The sequence below is a fragment of the Pogoniulus pusillus genome, chromosome 24 (assembly GCF_015220805.1).
Source record: "Pogoniulus pusillus isolate bPogPus1 chromosome 24, bPogPus1.pri, whole genome shotgun sequence".
NCBI lineage: Eukaryota > Metazoa > Chordata > Aves > Piciformes > Lybiidae > Pogoniulus > Pogoniulus pusillus.
In genome coordinates this window covers 10,570,316-10,590,310 of record NC_087287.1, presented here as the reverse complement: position 1 = coordinate 10,590,310, position 19,995 = coordinate 10,570,316, and the positions used below count along the sequence as shown (strand labels likewise).

At 51.0% G+C, this 19,995-nt stretch overlaps 2 protein-coding genes across 3 annotated transcripts in view; one reads left to right on the top strand and one right to left on the bottom strand.

Moving 5' to 3' along the window:
• Positions 1–165: 165 nt before the first annotated feature.
• Positions 166–1,901, top strand: LOC135186328 (cytochrome P450 1B1-like). The gene has a single exon (XM_064163966.1). It carries the CDS (start codon positions 191–193, stop codon positions 1,715–1,717), a length of 1,527 nt encoding a protein of 508 aa, XP_064020036.1. The 5' UTR covers positions 166–190; the 3' UTR covers positions 1,718–1,901.
• A 2,566-nt stretch (positions 1,902–4,467) lies between these two features.
• RMDN3 (regulator of microtubule dynamics 3) overlaps positions 4,468–19,995 on the bottom strand; it is a 33,571-nt gene continuing 18,043 nt past the window's right edge. The window contains exons 7-12 of one of the 2 annotated variants that reach the window (XM_064163541.1): positions 16,175–16,250; positions 15,113–15,190; positions 12,953–13,051; positions 10,742–10,795; positions 9,407–9,487; positions 4,468–7,769 (exon numbers count right to left, since the gene is read on the bottom strand). In XM_064163541.1, the coding sequence (XP_064019611.1) occupies positions 7,716–7,769; positions 9,407–9,487; positions 10,742–10,795; positions 12,953–13,051; positions 15,113–15,190; positions 16,175–16,250 (442 nt within the window). In that variant the 3' untranslated portion in view covers positions 4,468–7,715. Of the gene's footprint in view, positions 7,770–9,406; positions 9,488–10,741; positions 10,796–12,952; positions 13,052–15,112; positions 15,191–15,392; positions 15,734–16,174; positions 16,251–19,995 lie in introns of those variants that run through there. The other variant, XM_064163542.1, reaches the window with a different exon arrangement.

Below are 19,995 nucleotides of genomic sequence, written 5' to 3'. Positions count from 1 at the left end.
GTCAGCCCCATTGGAGCCCACTTCCCCCCCCCAAACAGCCCCGGGTGGGCCCTGCCCGGCCCCCTTCAGAGCCTGGGGAGGGAATGGAGGCTCGTCCCACTCGGAGGCGGCAATAAAGCTGCTGCGAGCGGCGGTGCCGGGCAGAACAGCCGCGGCCGTGAGCGCTGCGAGGAGTCCCGAGGGGGCGGCCATGGGGCTGCTGCTGCTGCTGCTCCTCGGCCCCCTCTTGCTCTTCGGCACCCTCCTGCTGCTGGTCGGAACCCGACGCCACACTGGGGGCAAGTTGGGAGGTTCAGGAAAGCGGCGCCCCCCGGGCCCCTTTGCGTGGCCGTTGGTGGGCAACGCGCTGGCGCTGGGCCGCCTGCCCCACGTGGCGCTGGGGCGCCTGGCACAGCGCTACGGCCCCGTGTTCCAGCTGCGCCTGGGGCAGCGCCCGGTGCTGGTGCTCAGCGGCGAGCCCGCCATCCGCCGGGCCCTGGTGGGCTTGGGCAGCCGTTTCGCCGGCCGCCCCGACTTCCCCTCCTTCCAGCTGGTGTCCGGAGGTCGCAGCGTGGCCTTCGGGTCCTGCTCGCCCCGGTGGAGGGCGCGGCGGCGGCTGGCCCACGCTGCCCTGCGCGCCCACTCCACGGGCAGCGAGGTGGAGCGGCATGTGGTGGCCGAAGCCCAGGAGCTCGTCCGGCTCTTCCTGCAGCGCAGCCAGGGGGGTGCCTACTTTGAGCCCTCCCCGCTCTTGGTGGTGGCCAACGCCAACGTCCTCTGCGCCCTCTGCTTCGGCCGCCGCTACGGCCACGCCGACGGCGAGTTCACGGCGCTGCTGGGCCGCAACGACCGCTTCGGGCAGACGGTGGGGGCGGGCAGCATGGTGGACGTCCTGCCCTGGCTCCTGCTCTTCCCCAATCCCGTGCGCCGCATCTTCCACGACTTCCAGGCGCTCACCAGGGAGCTGCACAGCTTCGTGCGTGCCAAGGTGGCGCAGCACCGCCAGACCTTTGACCCACGCGTGCGCCGGGACATCAGCGACGTGCTGCTTGCTGCCGTGGAGCACAGCGACAGCCCCCCCGAGGGCCTGGCACCCGAGGATGTCGATGGCGCTATGACTGACATCTTCGGCGCAGGGCAGGACACCACGTCCACGGCACTCTCCTGGGTCCTCCTGCTTTTGCTGAAGCACCCAGGGCTCCAGCAGGACCTCCAGGCCGAGCTGGACCGTGTGGTGGGGCGCTCCCGGATGCCCACGGCTGAGGACCGGCCCCACCTGCCCCTCCTGGAAGCCTTCATCTACGAGACTCTGCGCTACAGCAGCTTCGTGCCCATCACCATCCCGCACGCTACCACGCAGGACGTGGAGCTGGAGGGCTTCCACATCCCCAGGGGCACCGTGGTCTTCATCAACCAGTGGTCAGTCAACCACGACAGCAGCAAGTGGCCTGACCCACAGCGCTTCGACCCCAGGCGCTTCTTGGACTCACAGCAGCGCCTGGACCGCGACCAGGCCAGCAGCGTCATGATCTTCTCCGCCGGCCAGCGGCGCTGCATCGGCGATCAGCTCTCCAAGCTCCAGATCTTCCTCTTCACCGCCATCCTCCTCCACCAGTGCTCCTTCCACGCTAACCCGGCAGAGCAGCTCACCATGGACTGCATCTATGGGCTTGCGCTGAAGCCGCAGCCCTTCACCGTCACCGTGCGGCAGAGACACGCCGCGGGCGGCCAGCCCTGAGCATCTGCCAGGGAGGGTGGGGGCACCCATCCCTGCTGCACCCCCTTGGTTTGGAGCTGGCAGAGCTGCGGGGTGGGGGACAGACCCTGCTTTGTCCACAGGGTTCTTGCTGTGGCACAACCCTGTCCCCGTTTGTAGGGTGAAGAGCAGCAAGTCCCCACAGCAATAAACACCTTAAACATGGGACCTGGCTCTGCTCCGTTTCTCCAGGGGGGTGGTGGCTGGAAGCATCCACATCCAAGCTCCTGTCCTGCACCCCCTTTGTCCTGTCACAACAGGCCCTGCTCAAAAGTCTGGCCCCAGCTTCCTTCTTGGCCCCTTAAGCACTGAAAGGCCACCAGAAGGCCTCTCTAGGACCTTCTGTTCTCTGTACTGAGAACCCAAACTCCCTCAGCCTCGCCTCACAGCAGAGGGGCTCAAGTCCACCCATCATTGCTGTGGCTTCTCTGGCCCCATGTTGCCAAGAGCATGACCACAGCTCTGCTTCCTCTGGTGGGGGCAGGAATCTGCTCCCAGCTCTTCCCTGAACGATTTTGCAATGCTTTGACCACCTCATTTCTGGAGGGAGCTCCAGAGACAGAAGGCAATCCTGGTTTATCTGGCCTGAGCCCTCTCAGAGGAGGCTCTCTGGCTCCTGAAGTTGCTGAGACCAGGTTTTCATGGTCTGCACAGAGAGCCTAAGCCACAGCAGGTCTACAGCAAGCTCTGCCACTGCCCAACTTCATCCCCTCCTCCCTTACCCATGGTTTTGCCCTCAGTTGCCCTTCCAGTGAGAACATCTCCCCTAGTCAGCTTTCCCTCCAATTTCATGACCTGCTTTGCACACAAGGCTCAACCTTTGGCCAAGGCAACTAAGTCAGTCAAAACAAGGCAGTGAGCCCATCCTATGTCCCATGTCCCACCACAGGTTGTCCCTCCAGCCACGTGGGGTCTGGGCAGCTCTGATATTGCCAGGGAATTTCCAAGGAATTATGAGTGCCACTGAACCAAGAAATGTGGGTGCAGCAGAGCCAAGCCAGGGTGGGAGCTGGAATGAGCATCCAGCTCCTGGGAGGGAGGGATGTGGACATTTCTCTTCCAATACTGACTCAGAAGTTTCCCAGCAGCACATGCAGAGGTGCTCACGGCTCTGGAATGCTCCTTTTAGTGGAAATCAGCTCCATAACCAAGTCTGTCTGCTTTCAAATCCCTCCTTCTGAACAGGCCATCCTGTCCTAAGCCACAAGCTCAATGCTGACCTCTCTCATCTTGGCCATGCTCTAAGCCATCACTCCTGCTTGCCAAGTCAACACTCAACTATTGCAATATGTCCCTTTTAAAAGTCACTCAGAAACTTCTGATAGTCCAAGACCCAGAGATTTGGACTCAGCACAAGCTACCTACAAGATCTTGAAGGTCACAGAATCAACCAGGTTGGAAGAGACCTCCAAGCTCAGCCAGTCCAACCTAGCACCCAGCCCTGTCCAATCAACCAGACCATGGCACCAAGTGCCTCAGCCAGGCTTTGCTTCAACACCTCCAGGGACAGTGACTCCACCACCTCCCTGGGCAGCCCATTCCAATGCCAATCACTCTCTCTGCCAGGAACTTCCTCCTAACATCCAGCCTAGACCTCTCCTGGCACAGCTTGAGACTGTGTCCCCTTGTTCTGTTGCTGCTTGCCTGGGAGAAGAGACCAACCCCACCTGGCTACAGCCTCCCTTCAGGTAGTTGTAGACAGCAATGAGCTCTGCCCTTAGGAGCCTCTGCTGCAGGCTGCACACCCCCAGCTCCCTCAGCCTCTCCGCACAGGGCTGTGCTCCAGGCCCTCCCCAGCTTTGTCGCCCTCCTGTGGACACATTCAGTATCTCAGCATCCAGGAGCTCGGTATCCAGTATTATCTCAGCATCCAGGACCCAGTCTCTTCCAACCCAAACAATTCCATGATCCTCTGATTTCTTCCATGCTTGCAGTTGCTGGTGAGGCCTCAGTCCTCCTTCCAAGGATGGGCTACCTCCCCTGCAATGCACCAACAGGTGAGGAATTGAGCACAACCAGAACTGCTCCTGCCTGCTCCAAACCTTGCTTCCCACCCTTTCTATAGCTGCTGTGGTTGAACTCCTGAAGTAAGCAGGTTTGGAAGGATGCTGGATCACTTTCTGCAAAGTGAGTTGAAGTAAAATGAGCTAAAGCCAGGCAGGTGACCCACCCTGACCCACCGCTGGCCAGCCTGCAGGCCCTCCCTTCACAGCCTTTGCCCTGGGGAACCTGAAATGGACTTAAAATCACAGAATTGCCAGAGTTGGAAGTGACCTCAAGGATCATCCAGCTCCAACCCCCTGCCATGGGCAGGGACACCTCACAGTGGATCAGGTTGCTCAGAGCCATATCCAGCCTGGCCTTAATAACCTCCACGGATGAGGCTTCCCCACCTCCCTGGGCAACCTGTTCTACTGTCTCACCACCCTCATGGTAAAGAACTTCTTCCTAACATCTAATCCAAATCTCCCCTCCTCTAGCTTGGATCCATTCGCCCTTGTCCTGTCACTACCTGACACCCTAAGAAGTTCCTCACCAGCCCCCTTCAGATAGTGAAAAGCCAAAATAAGGTCTCCACAGAGCCTTCTCTTCTCCAAACTGAACAACCCCAACTTGCTCAGCCTGTCCTCATAGGAGAGGTGCTCCAGCCCTCTGTTCACCCTCCTGGCCCTTCTCTGGACAGGTTCCAGAGGACACAGGTTGAGCACAGAATACTCAGAGCAGGTCACAACTCCTCATCCACCTTTATTTAAAACCATCTTGTTGAGGCCATCGTGTGCTGCAGAGCTGTGGGGACTTTGGTGCACCCTGAAAACACAAGCAGTAGTGGCTGCTCTGCCACACACCAGCTGCTGCTGGTGGAACCCCTAACCCACCTTCTGACCACAGGAACTACAGCGTCTGTGGCTGCCCCATCAGTTCCCCTGGCATTTGGTACAGCCACTGCCAGCACAGAGAGGTGACACAGAAGATTCTTCACCTGCCTCTCAGGTGAGGTGCTGGTTATGTGCTGCCATAAAAAGCAGGAGAGCAATGCAGGAACACACTGATGGTTTACAACTCCTCGAGTTCACACTGAGTAGTTCACTCAGGATAAATTACACAGCTTCAGGCATTCTCTAGTGCCACAGTTTTGTCACAGGGAGGGATGGCTTGAAGTTAGGACAAGAGTAGCTCCAGAAACTAAAGCTGAGACAAGAGTAGCTCCAGTAATTATTCCCTCCTCACCCCAGGTTAAGTCCAGAAGAACCCCTCAAGGAAATGGAATGCAGATTCAATTGGTCAGAAGAAAAAGGGGCTTGGTATCAGCTCCTGAACAGGCTCTGCTACCTGTAACCCAAAGTTGGGTTTCTACAGCACTGCTGTGTGAGGACTTCAACAGAGGCTGCTTTGTCTGGAGAGCTGCTGCCAGCCACCTCAATGAACAAAGTAACAAAATGTGCATCCTCCTCCTAGAGACTTAACATAAATGGGATTGAACCCTCACACCAAAGCCAGCACAGAGGAAAGGAACAGCAAATGGGCACTGGGTCCCTCAACCCCCTACAGCAGGAGGTTGTTTTCAAACAGCCATTACTCTCTCCCCCAGAAAAAAGAATTAAGAAGAATCTAAATCTTTGGAAAGACAGAGGGAAAGTTGTCTCCAGCAATGACAGAATCCAGAGGCCCCTCTGAACAGCTTCTGCCTTGACAAAGAAGGCTTGGAGGAGTCTGTCAGCAAGGAAAGCCAAAGACTTTTGTTGGTGCAAACACTTCCTCTGTGCCCTCCTCCTGTTTCATACCCTGAGACCACTCACCTCTGGGAGGCAGCTACACACAGCCTAGCAAACATCACTCTCTAATATCACCCTGGACTTGCTGGCAGGGAAAGACAAGGTAAGTACCACTCACTCTAAGACTGATTTGAGAGCCATTAGAATTTATCTCCCACCCAAAAAAAAAAACCCAAACCCTGCAAATCCTCCATGAAAAAAATCAAGTTGCTGGATTAGCATCTTTTGGGTATCACTGCTGGGAATTTCCCAGCTTGGCTTAAGCAATTAGAAACAAACCAGAACAAAAAGCAGAGCAGAAAAACATTGAAAGCAAATATTTAAAGCCTGGATGCCAATTTTGGGTGCAAATATTTAAAGCTTGGATGTTCTAGGAGGAGAAAATGGGCAGCCAGTGGGGAAACACTCCAAACAAGGCAGAGTTTGCACCAAGGAGAGAAGGCAGCTTTGTCATTCCAGTGAGGAATTCAGAGAAGAGCAAACATTAAACACCAATTACAGAGCCACTAATCACACCTGGTGAGAGGAGCACTGCACAGAAACACAGGGATCAACTTAAGGATTCAACTGCAAAGAAAGCAAATCCCACACTTGCCTGGATCCTCCTAAGTTGAGATCAGCACCAAAATTTCAGAGACTTTGATTTGGAGTCAAATAAAAAAGGAGAGAAAAACCACAAACCCAAACTAAAAAGTGCCAGATGTATCAAAGGGGAAGTTTGCTACATTGTCCCCTTCAGTGTGATTTCCACGAGGTAAAACTCCACCAGTTCAACACTCCTGTGCCAGGGACTAAAAAAAAAAAGGTGACTGATGAATATTTTGCTCCTGCACCTTTGTACTGCAGACACCACACAAAGTGGCAGGACATAACTAACATTAAAAAATAAGCATCCTGTTAGCTGCCAGCTGCAATCTGCAGGGCTACCAGCAGCAGAGACTTGCTAAAGGCTCAGGGAAACTTCTGAGGGCAGTTTTTTGCTTCCCCATCTCTGTCAGTGCCCAGCACAGAGGACTTTTGCTACCCAGCAGCTGTCAGAGGAAATGTCAGTTGTTGGCTTCACCTTTTTAGTGTCACCCAAGGAATAGAAAATTGGCAGAGGAACCTTGCAGGGAAGCATCAGCTTTGCCACAGGACATTCCTGGTCCTGTACCCAGTGTTTCACTGATCAATAACCACCTCTTTAACCACAGCAGGGCAGTTTAGAGGGACAGCAGTTTGCAGTCTCAAGGGAGTGAAGGGAGAAGCATTGCTGGGAGGAGGCCTCAAGTTTAAAATCCTATTGCTTGCTTCTCTGACAAAAGCATCCTCTTGGAAACAAAGTTTGTGCTGCGAAGGAAATCTTGCTGGTCCCTGGCAATACCTCACTCCAGTGAGCAGTGCTGGCTTCCCCCAGTGGAAAACCAGTAAGGTAGTTCAGATATAGCTGGGAAGGACCCACAGGAGGGTGTTTCAGACACCACCATCAGTGCTTGCACAGCAGGGAAGGAGGAGCTGAGCACTTATAAGTTAGTGTGCTGCTCTTTTTTGTTTTGGCAATTGGCTTTTTGGCTTTTTTTTTCTTCCCAGGCACAGCTTTTGTGCCTGATGGCATGGACAGGCTGAGGGCAGTGGGAACATCCCCTTGCCTTCAGTGCCTCAAGCCAGTAAATGCCAGCAGCAGGCTGAGCACCGAGCACAGGGCTTGCCACTGGAGCTCACCTCATCCTCTGCAAAAAGGCATCTCCATATGAATCAATCCACTGATAGAAGGAAAAAGGGTTGAAGACTCCTCAGGACTCAAGGGAGAGGCCACCAGGCTGAAGCTCAGGCGGGCAGAGCTTGTGATACAAAATACAGAGGTGTGTATCCCTCACCCCTATGCCCGAGCTACATACCCACAAACACTTCTACATCATAGCTTTTACCTGCACCTCCACCTCCCCCACTCTGGTTTTGTTTTTTATTCAATTTGCCATTTTTCAGGGGTTTTCAGATCAGACACCTGCAGTGCTGTGAGAAGGGAGAGAACACACAGCTCGAGTCTGGTGAAAGCCCACACCAAGGTCTTGGTGCTGCACCACCCTGCTGGAGCTGCCGCATGGTTTCTCCTGTAAACTCTTGTGGTGTCTCCACGGAGTGCAATCAGAGCTGTCAGGCTCATGGAATCCCTCCAGCTGGAATTTTCTCTGTCAGTGCAGTCCCAAGGGGAAGGAGCTCTCAGGGCTTTACTGCTCCCAGCCTGCGCGCAGCTCTTCAAGCTCCTTCTCGCTCTCTGCGTCCTGGAAGGGGAACAAGAGCAGAGCTGAACCTGCAGCCTCCAGCTGTGCAAGGAGAGAATTTCCCCTGTCTTTGCCAATTCCATGGCAGAGAATCATGGAATTGCAGACTGGTTTGAGCTGGAAGGGACCTTTCAAGCTCATCTAGTTCAAAATCCACTCTAGGCAGCAGAGGCATCAGGGACACCTTCTTGTGTGACCTGCCCTCAGTGGTGCTGCTTTGCAGGGAGTTTGGGCTCCATCTCTGGAGGTTGCCTCCAACCTCCAGCATTCTGTGATCTTCAGCTACATCAGGCTACTCAGAACTCCAGACAACCTAGTTTTGAGTATCCCCCAACAGCCTTCCATTTACACTCCTGGTGCCCATTTCCCCTCCCAAAGCTCTCTTTGAAGTCTATTTCAGTTTTCCAAGTATCAAAGAGTTTCTCTTCTATTTCCTCTTTAGAGGCAATCAAAGCAGAACCTAAACATCTGCTCCCTCCCTGCCTCTCTCAGCCTGGGACCATCAGGGCTAACTCAGCACCAGAAGTTCAATATTGGCAGCTCCTCCAAAGCCACACAGGGCATGAGGAGGGGTGAGAGAGGTCCAGATCTAGGACAACCTCTGAGATTAAGTGCCCCCATCTGAACTGATCTGCCCAGACAGGACAGTGTCTGAGAGAATTAAACCTTCCTCCAGAATGGGGCAGAGGGAAGCATCCTGCAATTGCTCAGCAGCTACTGCAGCTTCTGAAAGCATGCAGGGCAGCTCCCTGGTGGACAACAAGCTCCTCATAAACCAGCAATGTGGCCTTGTGGCCAAGAAGGCCATCGGTCTCCTGGGGGCATTAAGAAGAGTGTAACCAGCAGGTTGAGGGAGGTTCTCCTGTCCCTGTATTCCGCCCTATCCAGGCCACAGTTAGAGCCTTGGGTCCAGTTCTGGAATCCCCAGTTCAAGAGAGACAGGGAACTGCTGGAGAGAATCCAGTGGAGGCTGAGAAGGTGCTGAGGGGCCTGGAGCATCTCTGTAAGGAGCAAAGGCTGAGAGCCCTGGGGCTGTTGAGCCTGGAGAAGAGCAGCCCCAGAGGGCATCTGTTCAGTGCTCAGCAAGAGCTAAAGGAGCTGTGGGGGGCAAAAGGCTTTGGCCACTCTTGTCAGTGGTGTTCAGAAACAGGACAAGGGGCAGAGGGCACAAACTGGAAGCCAGGAGGTTCCAGCTGAAGGCAAAAATGAACTTGTTTGGGTGAAGGTGCTGGAGACCTGGAACAGGCTGCCCAGAGAGGCTGTGGAGCCTCCCTCTCTGGAGAGATTCCAAGATTCCAACCCACCCTGTCCATTATGCTGCTGGGCAAGCTGCTGTGGGTGCCCTTCTTTAGCAGAGGGCTTGGACCAGATGATCTCCAGAGGTCCCTTCCAACTGTGAGCTGGACTCTGAGCCCCTGTCAAGCATATTCTCAGCTTCTTAATATTTTTCATTATTTTGCTGAACTGCTTTAGGCATTTGGCTAAGAGGTCCCCAGAGAAGAAAGGAGTCCAGGCTGAGAGGCAAAGCACTTTAAACCCTGGGGCTTACAAGCTGGAACAGCTTTTAGAAAACTATTTTCTCTCTGTAACCATTTCGTCTCTGCTCATCACCAGTGTCTGCTTACTGAGCCTGGTACCTCTTTTGTGTTAGCTGGCAGCTCTGCAGCAAGATTCACCCAGAGGACAGCTGCAGTCTTGTTCCCCAGGTCCCTGTAACACTGTGAAATAAAAATGACAATGTGAGAAGACTTAAACAGGAAAAAAAAACCCAGGCAGCAAAAATGACTTAAGTTGTGGATCCTAGCAACTGGTAACAAACTATTTCTGCCTCTGAACCATTTGCACAGAATACTTGCAGGCTTCTGACTCTTCCTTCACCCACAAAGCATTCCAGCCACCATACAATACTAAATCTCCTCCTTTGGTTTGCTTTGGGCATGGAGAATAGTTTTTTTAGTAGGAGACTTTAAGTCCCTATGACTTGCACCATTTTCAAAGGGCTGTTGTGGTTTCCACCTGGCCACTACTCCTTAACACCACTCTCACCATAAAACCTCTGCTCCAAGAGCACATCATCCTTGGGGTCTTACATTCCTCAGGCTGTTAAGAAATGAGGAAATGTTAGAAATCTCCAGGTCTCACAGCAGGTGGGAAACAGTCTTCAGCATGAACTCTTCTCCAACAGCAGGGAAACAGTCACCCCCCTATGCAGCAGGAAGGTTTTTGGTGCCTAGAGAGTCATGGAGGCACTTGGGAACGATGAAGTAAGCATGGTGAAAGGAGCAGTTGCTATAAAACCCCTTCAGCAGTGCAGTTAATCACTGGGGTAATTGCCATCAAAAGCCAAAGCAGTGCCACTCCTGCCAGGCTGAGACTCTGAAATGTCACCACACAGTCTGTGCCTGTGAGTATTTTGGTGAGTTTCCTGCGTGGTGGGATAGTTCTGGCAGAGAACTGTCTGTTCTGCTGTCAGCACTGACAAACTTCTGCATCTGCTGAATTCAGAAGAGGTGGAGTTGTGGAAGCCAAAAAAAAAACCTGCCTGCTACTCACAAGTCTTGGAAGAGGACTCTAAAACACAAATCTTTCTGTCTTTGAGGTTTGAACACCTGTACTGGTCAAACAGAGACAGACTTGATCCTTTACTTTTCTCACCACAGAGACTCATGGTGGTGGTGGGATTGAATTTCCTCCCCCTGCCTTACAAGTCCCCAGTGTTGCTTTACATAGAATTTGATCTGTTAAAAACCAGGAAGGAGATATCTCACTGGATAACCTAAAGGCAATTTTGATCCCTGAATTTTGATCTCTCTGCTGTTAGTGGACATGTCATCCTCTCACAAAACCTTGCTTGTGCACAGGGTAATTTACAGGTGTTTAGCACTTTATAGCCAAAGATCATCCTTCAAGACCAATATTTCTTAGCCTAGAAGCAGGTGTGTAGCCTAAAGAAAGCCCCAGGTGCTGCTTACCTTGGCAATGTACACTCTTCCTGCTTTGGAAAATCCTGGGCTCAGCTCCTCAACCTAGAGAGAAGAGAAGGGAGGGTGGGAGAGGCAGAGGAAAGCAAGCATTAGGACATGCAGAGGACACAGTTAATGCCTGTACCAGGCTCACTGTTGAAAAACATGACAATAAATAGATGACTAAGCTCTGCTTTTGTAAATGCAGAGGTCAGTGCCAGAATTTGTCATGGGCTTGCCTGGCTGGGTTAGCAGAGCACTCAGATTCCCTTGGAGCATCATGAAGGAACATTGAGGTGGTGGAGTTGAGCATGGGGAAGCCAAGGGAAGCTCAGCAACCTCCACCACACTTGTGTGCACTGTCCTTAACCTCCCTGCCACTGGGTCTCATCCTCTTGGGCTTCTCCAGAACATGCTGCTGTCCAACCTCAGGAATCTTCCCTCAATTTTTTATCTTCTCCTCCTTGCTAATTCCCAGTTTCCTAGTTTAATCCCTTTGCCTTCCTCCACTCATCTCAGTTATAACTCAATGCTCTCCAGGTAGCTTGGTTCCACGTTTCTGTTAGGAATCCTTGGCTTGACCCATATCCCAATCTACCTTCCAGCCCCTCAGCATGCTCAACCATGAGCCCAGACCTCAGAGGAAGCACAGAGAGCGCACCACAGACAGCAGCCCTCCTCTTCATCCTGCTGCCTGGCCTTAGACCTCCTTCAGCCTGTGACTAACCCAGAGCTGCAATTCACCAGAAGATTTCTACTCCCCTGACAGATGCCAGCTGTGGCCAGAAGCTGAAATGGACTCTGTGGAGCACAGGGGACGTGCAGTGGCTCAGAGGCCAACTAGCTTGCAGAGGGATGGGGCTTGTGTCCTTTTCAAACCCTCTATGCATTTGAGGATGGGGTTTGTGTCTTTTCCAAACCCTCTCTGCATTTGAGGATGGGGCTTGTGTCCTTTTCAAACCCTCTCTGCATTTGAGGATGGGGCTTGTGTCCTTTCCAAACCCTCTATGCATTTGAGGATGGAGGTTGTGTCCTTTCCAAACCCTCTCTGCATTTGAGGATGGGGGTTGTGTCCTTTCCAAACCCTCTCTGCATTTGAGGATGGGGCTTGTGTCCTTTTCAAACCCTCTCTGCATTTGAGGATGGGGCTTGTGTCCTTTTCAAACCCTCTCTGCATTTGAGGATGGGGCTTGTGTCCTTTTCAAGCCCTCTCTGCATTTGACCAGAGCTAAACCTCAGGAAAATCCAAGTTCCTGTTCCCAAGCAGAGCACAGCTCCAGCTAATCAAGAGAAGTGACAAGCTCTTTTCCTAACTAATTAAAAAGAAACAAACCCCTTTGCCTCAAGCTGCTCTCTGAAATGATTTAACCACTTTGGCTGAGGGCAGATACCCATCACGAATTTCCCTCTCAGACAATTACAATGAAGTAAGGATGATATTCCCTCACACTGTGGAACTGCTGGCCCCATCTGGGAGTTATGAAGTGGTAGGACAATTTGTTTCTGTAACACTTCATCAGAGGTGCTTAAGAGTGGTTCTCACAGGCACAGCCAAAGACAGGCTGTTTAACTCGTTCATCTCGGGCACAGCCTTGCAACAAGAGCTATAGGATCAAATAAATGTGACCCAGGTGATGTCTTGAAACCATTTTCACCAAAAGAATTAAAAACAAACAGAAAAAAACCCCAAAAAGGTCCTCAGAGAGCTGTAGGAAGCACTTGTAACAATTAACTTCTAGAGCAAAGTGCTGTTGAAACCTTGAAGGAGTTCCTCCAACACCTGGAGGAGTCTGAGCCTATCAGCCAACCTGTTAGTGAAACTGTCAGAATCTGCCTATGCAAATGTTCCCAGAGATGAGCTCAAAGACACTGTACAGACCCTGGAAGAGCACAGACCATGTGCAATTAGTATCAAGCAATGATTCACTCCACAAAACAGCCTTCACATCAAACCCCGAAGCCTTCAAAACCCATTCTGAGCACTCTGGGTCTAGTTCTGATGCCCTGAAGCTCACAGTTCCCCGTCTGGCCAGTCAGTAACAAACTTCTCCTTTCACCAGCTCTGCGTCCACAGGTTCTGCTGTGGAAGCTCTGCTCCACAGTGGAGGTGTACTGTGGAGCACCTGGGGAGTGAGGAGTTTGAGCAGACCAGAGGTACTCCAATCCCTGGCGACTGCACTTGTCAGGTTGGCGATTCCCTCGCTCATCAGGTTCCCTTACCCGTAAGAAGTTCTGCAGTGCATCCTGCACAGTGGCTGTAGGGGGTGCTTCAAACAAAGCAGAAGCAGTCTTCTTCTCAAGCCATCCCAGATGGGAAACCTGTAGAGGCAGTGAGATCAAACTGTCAGACCCACGGGAGACACAGCCTATGGAAAGCACATAGGCAAGGAACATGTCCAGAGAAGGGCAACAAAGCTGGTGAGGAGCCTGGAACACAAACCCTATGAGGAGAGGCTGAGGGAGCTGGGGGTGTTTAGCCTAGAGAAGAGGAGGCTTAGGGGTGACCTTATTGCTGTCTACAACTACCTGAAGGGACATTGTAGCCAGGTGGGGAATGGCCTCTTCTCCCAGGCAACCAGCAATAGAACAAGGGGACACTGCCTCAAGTTGTGCCAGGGAAAGTGTAGGCTGGATGTTAGGAGGAAGTTCTTCACAGAGAGAGTGATTGGCATTGGAATGGGCTGCCCAGGGAGGTGGTGGAGTCACTGTCCCTGGAGGTGTTGAAGCAAAGCCTGAATGAGGCACTTAGTGCCATGGTCTAGTTGACTGGATAGGACTGGGTGCTGGGTTGGACTGGATGATCTTGGAGGTCTCTTCCAACCTGCTTGATTCTATGATGCAGTTTCATGTGCCTGCAAGGTCTTGGTAGTGGTGGCAGACTTTGGATGAGTGGCCAAGTCCAGCCACTGAATTAAAGCTGATTTGCTTCTCCTTGGCCCCATTTTATACTTCAGGTCAGCTTTTGCAGTTCCAGGCTGCCACATGCACAATGCTCAAAGCCAGATTTGTCTCTATGGCTGAGTACTGCAGGTGTGGAACACTGTGTGTGGTGGTCCCACGTCCCAGACAATGGTATTGCAACCACACCAGCTCCTGGCAGCTCCCACCTGTGCATATGGAGCCCTCCTGTCCCCTTGTACAAGAGCATGTTCTCACCACACAAAGATCTCTGGAGAGAGACAGGCTGAAGCCTTCCCACCAACAGACACTTTGTGAAATAAGCAGCTATTAGAATGATTTCATGGAACACTTCCAGAGAGGAGCTGGAGCAGGAGAACAAGAAACAATCCGAAATTTCAGGGCGGGGAAGCATGCATAAAGACTTCAATTTCCAAGAGTATTTTCTCTCTTTAACATTGTGTAATTCCTAGAGTGCAACCAAAAAGGTTTTCAAGGCCTGGCCCAAGCTGCTCAAGGCAGTGGTGAAGTCCCCAGCTGCAGGGGAGTTTCAAAGCTGTGGAGATGTGGCGCTGAGGGACACGGTTTGGCGGTGACCTGGCAGTGCTGGGTAGATGGTTGGACTTCCATACCTGAAAGGCCCCTCCCAGCCAAAAAAAAAATCTGTGGCTCTGCAGCAGAAGCACTAACATATTCTAACTAAACATGGCCTCAGCAGCTCTAGGGGCAGTAGGGTTGAGTGGAAAGTCCACAGAGAACGGAGAGCTGAGAGGTAGCACTCGTTCAGCTCACTGCTCCTCAGCCACCATCTCTGCAACATGAGTGCAGTCTGGACAGCAGCAAAGCACTTTCAAAATGCATAAACCAAAGAGGAGACATTTACTGCAAGCTCACATCTTTTTATAGACACTAAAGCTGATTTATGGTATTTGACTCCAAGCTTTTCTCTGTCAAGAAACACAAAGCAGCCTGAACGTTGCTTCTAATACCTCCAGTGCTTTGTGTGGCAAGGGCAGAGGAAACACATGCAGAGGATTAGAGATCAACTGTATGCAGCAGCCCCTGCCAGCCCTGAAATGTCCTTGATTGCATCCAGATGTGCTTAAAGAACTGAAGGTAGCATGTTGTTACTGCGTGCAGCACAGGGCACTGTAAGCTGGTTTGCAGCTAGTGCTCCTCCTAAGCTATCTTTTGCCATTTCACCTCCTGAGCTGCCTGACAAAACAAAGTATTTTGGAGCCCCAAACCCTGCAGAACTCCACTTCAGAGCAGTAACACTTCTAGAGTTTCTAGAACCCATGCAAGTACAACTCTTCACTTCTTCAAGTAGCTTCCTATCTGTGCTCTCTGATACAACGTCTGAGTTGAGCAGCTAAAGAGTGCCCTCAGCCATCGTGCCTGGTGGTTTAAACTCACTTCTTTCATGCAAACAAGGAATTCAATTGAAAGGAGGGAGCAGAGAGCAGTAATGAGCTGTGTTACCTGATAACACCACCTGCCCAGAAGGTAGTAAGACTTTGGGTCCTCTGGTTTCAGTTCAATTGCTTTATCAATGTGTTTCTGTGGAGAGCCATCACCGAGACATGTTAGTCTTGTTACAAGCAAATACAACATCCACAAGAGCAGGTGGGCAAAGGTGGGAAGAAGAAAAGAAGTCTGCAAATTCAGTATGGACTACAAAGAGATTCCAAATGCTCCTAAATGGTTTCAGTGAACACAGAAAACCAACATTTTATCAGCCTCAGAGACGAGAACACACAAACCAAATGAAGCTGTCTTTCATTTTACTCTACACCCTTTTCATAGCTTTGCCACAGCCAACTGACTGCTCATGTAATGAGGTAATAACTACACATGGCCTGGGTTGTAGTGATTATTCCAGGTGCCTCCTCTTACCCTGCACCACCCCACTACAGATGAAAGACAAAATGAGAGAATAGAAGAACTGCTTAGTGTCTCTGGGAAGGTGTAAACATCAGAGCTCAGCAGCTAAAGGCTGTCCCCAGCCATTGTGGCTGGTGGTTTGAATCCACTTCTTTCATTCAAGCTGGTGTTCTTCTTTAACTTCTGGTTGTATCTTCTGAATTTAGTATTCTGTAATCCCTAGAGTGCAACCAAAAATGTTATCAAGGCTGTCAATGCCTGGCCCAGGCTGCTGAGGGCAGTGGTGAAGTGACCATCCCTGGAGGGGTTTCAAAGCTGTGGAGATACGGTGCTGAGGGACATGGTTTGGTGGTGACCTGGCAGTGCCTCTCCTCTTTTTGTGTTTCAGGTTCTCAGACTCATCACACACACACACACACATTTCATTTGCAGGACACCTTTTGTTTCTGAGATTACAGCGTGCTAAAAAAGTGCAGAGCCAGCCCAGCCACCTTCATCACACTGCTGGAACCACCTTCAGCCCAAACCACCTGCTCACAGCATCTCTTGGAGACCTATCACTTCCCTAGTAAGAACTGGAGTCAATTCTCCTAAGTTACTACTACAGAGATGAGCATTGTTCAGTGCTTAGACAAAAGCTATCAGGCCCTTTCCACTCACCTTAAAAACGTACCCAGTCTGGATGCGCTTCTGAATGCTTTCATGCTCCGACAGCTGCCCACACAGAACGGCGTACCTGCAGGAGATGGCTGCATGGAACCAAACCTTTCCAACTGCACAGTTACATTCTGGGGATGGCTTCAGGAGGAGGACAATGAAATGCATCAAAGCTTCACAGCTTGTTGGAGAAAGCAAGAAATACCACACACTTTTTACAGGGAAGAGAGGCGCAGTAACAATTTAGGAGTTAGGCTGAAGGACCCCAGCAAGCCAACAGCAGTGGCTCGGTGTGACACCAAAGCTGATTGGAATGATGGTTGGAAAGCCTTCTTTCTACATACACACTTCTACACTCTAAATTTAATCACTCAGCCAGCAAAGCTGTCTCAAAACAGAGCAACAAACAAACTACTGCAACGAGAGCCAGAGCTACAAAAAAGCTCTAAGGGGCACAGTGACCTTCCAGACTGACACCCAATCTATAGCTCAGAGGTTGTCTACTTCAAGGGGAAATACTGTGAAAAACCTACCTAGGTCCTGCAGCCCCACATGGCCACCAGTCTTGGGAAACAAAATAAAGATGTTTTCAGTGTTGTAAGAGCAAAGACATTAAGTTTTGTTTAGAAAGAGGCTGTAAAATCCTGACCCTGAGAAGCACAGTGCCTGGCAAAACGAGCTGCGAGTCAAGGAAGGTTAATCACTCATGGATTTACAGCCTCCCACCTCACAGAGCTTCAAACCCCCTCCTCTGTCTCTGCAGGAATTGCACTGGGATGCCAGAGCACTACTGCTGAACAGAGTATGTGAACTGAAGCTTCAGCCATGCTGATCTGGTCTCTGCTGTCCTGCTGAGGTGGAAGCTGTGGGGATGGAAGAGGGTCTCCAGAAAGTAGTGGGTAGGCAATGAATCACCAACACAAGTCTCATTCTTTCAAAAAACAAAGCTGGAATGAAGAAGGACTCAGGTAATGCTCCCTTGAGAGTTCTTTTACTACACTCCTACTTCAGGGCTGTTGGAAACACTCTTATCTCATTTTGCCACACCGTATCCCCAAGCACCTCTGGTGATGGTTAACCACAACAGATGCTCCTGCAGGAATCTGCCAGGAGGCTTCTGGAGCTCCAAGCACACTTCCTTCAGCGTCAGGAGAAAAGCCACAAAACATTTCACACCTCATTGCTCTTGCCTGAACCGAACTGTCAACGTGTTAAGTTACAGCTCAAAGAAGTTACAGTCTGAACAGTTTACAAGTCCATCCTTACATCTCATTCCTCTAAGCTGCTCATTTCCTTGTGAAAAAACCTCTGGTTCAGCTCTAAAATTCCTATTTTCCATGACACTGGAAGAGATGATCAGAGCAATGTTCTTCCTGTGTCCACAGTCCAACATCTCCCTCCTCCCTGGGGAGAACCTTCTCCCCCAGCTGACAAAGCTGACAGCAGCACTGCCATGTGCAGCTCAGGAAGCAGTCTTTTTTATGACCTCCTCCTGTTTGTTTCACAACAGCCAGCAGCTTGTGCTAAGCATCCCCAGCCACAACACGACTGGGGTTTAGAAATACAAGCCAAGAAGAGGCTCATTTTCTAAGATCACCAGATAAAATATCCCTGTGCCTATAAATCATGGGAGCTTGCCAGAAGACAGCTCCAACAACCACACCGGTTCGGCTCCTGAATACGTGGGCAGGCATCAAACACAACTAGGCTGAGCTGAAAGCTTTGCCACAGGACAGGGGAAGGTGGAGCCTTCTTAAAATGGAAGCTACAAGGCTGCAGAACCTCCCTTTCTACTGCCTCATCCTTTCCCAGGGATAGCTTAACCAGCCCCTCCAAAGAGGCAATCAAGCCCACAGGACACTAAGCTGGCCCAGCCTGATGCCTCCACCCCCAGTCACAGACAAACCAAGTGGTGCAAGAGGGAGCTGCCAAGAAACAGAAATCTCTGATATTGATGAAATATTTCTATTTATTAGCAGTGGTTCTGTCTGGGTGTCATGAAATAAACTGAAACAGAATGACAGAATGCAGCAGGTTGGAAAGGGGCTCTCAAAGGTCATTGTGTCCAACACTCCCTGCAGTCAAAAGGGTGATCCCCAACTAGATCAGGTTGCTCAGGGCCCCAGCATGGGTAATAATAATTTGGCTAATGATTATTAATAATAATATGGTAAGAGCTGCCTGAACTGGTTCTTCATCACAGCCTCAGGAAAAGGCAACTCCTCCCAGCTCAACTCTGCTGGTCTCAGCCTCTCACTTGAACCTTCCTTACCAAGATGTACATCCACTGCCACCAGCCTGCTGGTGATGTTCACAAGTAAGACTGCAGCACTGAGGTAGGCTGCACCTCGAATCCTGGGGTCAGTGTGGGGTCTCTCACACCAAGAAGACATTGAGATGCTGCAGCAGGTTCAGAGAAGAGCAATGAAGATTCTGAAGGGTCTGGAGAATAGGGCTGGTGAGCCCTATGATGGAACTGGGACTGTTCAAGCCTGGAGAAATGAGGCTGAGTGGAGACCTCATTGCTCTCTACAACTCCCTGAAAGGAGGTTGGAGCCAAGTAGGGATCAGGCTCTTCTCCCTAGTATCAGGTAACAGAATGGGAGGAAATGACTTGAAATTGTGCCAGAAGAGGTTTAGTTTGGAGATTAGGAACAATTTCTTCACTGCAAGAGTGGTCAGGGACTGGAACAGGCTGCCCAGGGAGCTGGTGGAGTCACCATCCCTGGGGGTGTTCAAGAAATGTGTGGACATGGCACCTGGGGACACATTTTAATGGCCATGGTGGTATTGGGTTGATGGTTGGACTCACTGATATTAAGAAATCTTTTCCAACCCAAACAATTCTATGATTCTATCATTTTAGGCTCTGGAGGTCTTCAGTTCCTGACTTCCCTCCCTCTCTCAGCCATGCCAGCATGGCTCTGCTTTTATTGAGCTTGGCTTGTTGAAGCTCTTTATTCCAGCTCATTCTGAAAGGCCTCAGGCCAAGTGTCACAAGAGGATTGACTGGCAATAACAGGACAGATTAAAAATAATGAGTTAGGGAAGGGGATTTCCACCCTCTGTAAACAAGGTGGAACTGCTGAGGCACTGCTCAGATCCATGTCTCTGCAGCTGCCCAGACCCTGCATTAAGCTATAGCTCCACTAATTAGTAACCAGAACTCCTCATCAAGCTGCTGACCCCAGTCAAACTGCTGCCTCCCTGAGGGATCTCAGCTCAGCAAGGATTTCCCCTTTATTAGAAAATAAACTCTGTGGAAGCAGACACCACCAGAGGAGAGACGCAGCTTAAATCCCTGAGCTGGGAACACGCAGCTTTGAAGGAACTTCATTTGGGATGCTGCACTCTGGCTGACTCTCACCAAAGCAGGACTTTTGGCCTCTGAACACAAAACACACAGCTCCATGCAGCCCAGCACCTCCAGCCCCACGGCCTGGGTGGTTTGCCAAGCCAAACACATCTCTTATCTCTTTTTAACTGTTTCAGAGACTGGCTAGCTGAGCTTGATGCTGCTCCTCTCTGCAACCAGTAAATTCAAAAGAGATGCTAAGGCAAAGGGGAATGAAAGGAGAAGGGGAAGAAGTGGGGAGAGGCAGCTGTTTTACAGTCACCTGGCCAAAGTGAAATAGAGTGCCTGGTGCACTGCTGAAGAGCAGTAAAACAGCACAGTCTGGATCACAAAATTAACCAGACTGGAAAAGACCTTTGAGATCATCGAGTCCAACCTATCACCTAAGACCTTCCAATTAACTAAACCATGGCACTAAGTACCTCATCTAGTCTCCTTTTAAACACCTCCAGTCTGGCCACTGGCAACA

Bases quoted from the DNA above. Each gene is read 5' to 3' on its own strand.
- LOC135186328 (XM_064163966.1), top strand. From the start codon at position 191: ATGGGGCTGCTGCTGCTGCTGCTCCTCGGCCCCCTCTTGCTCTTCGGC.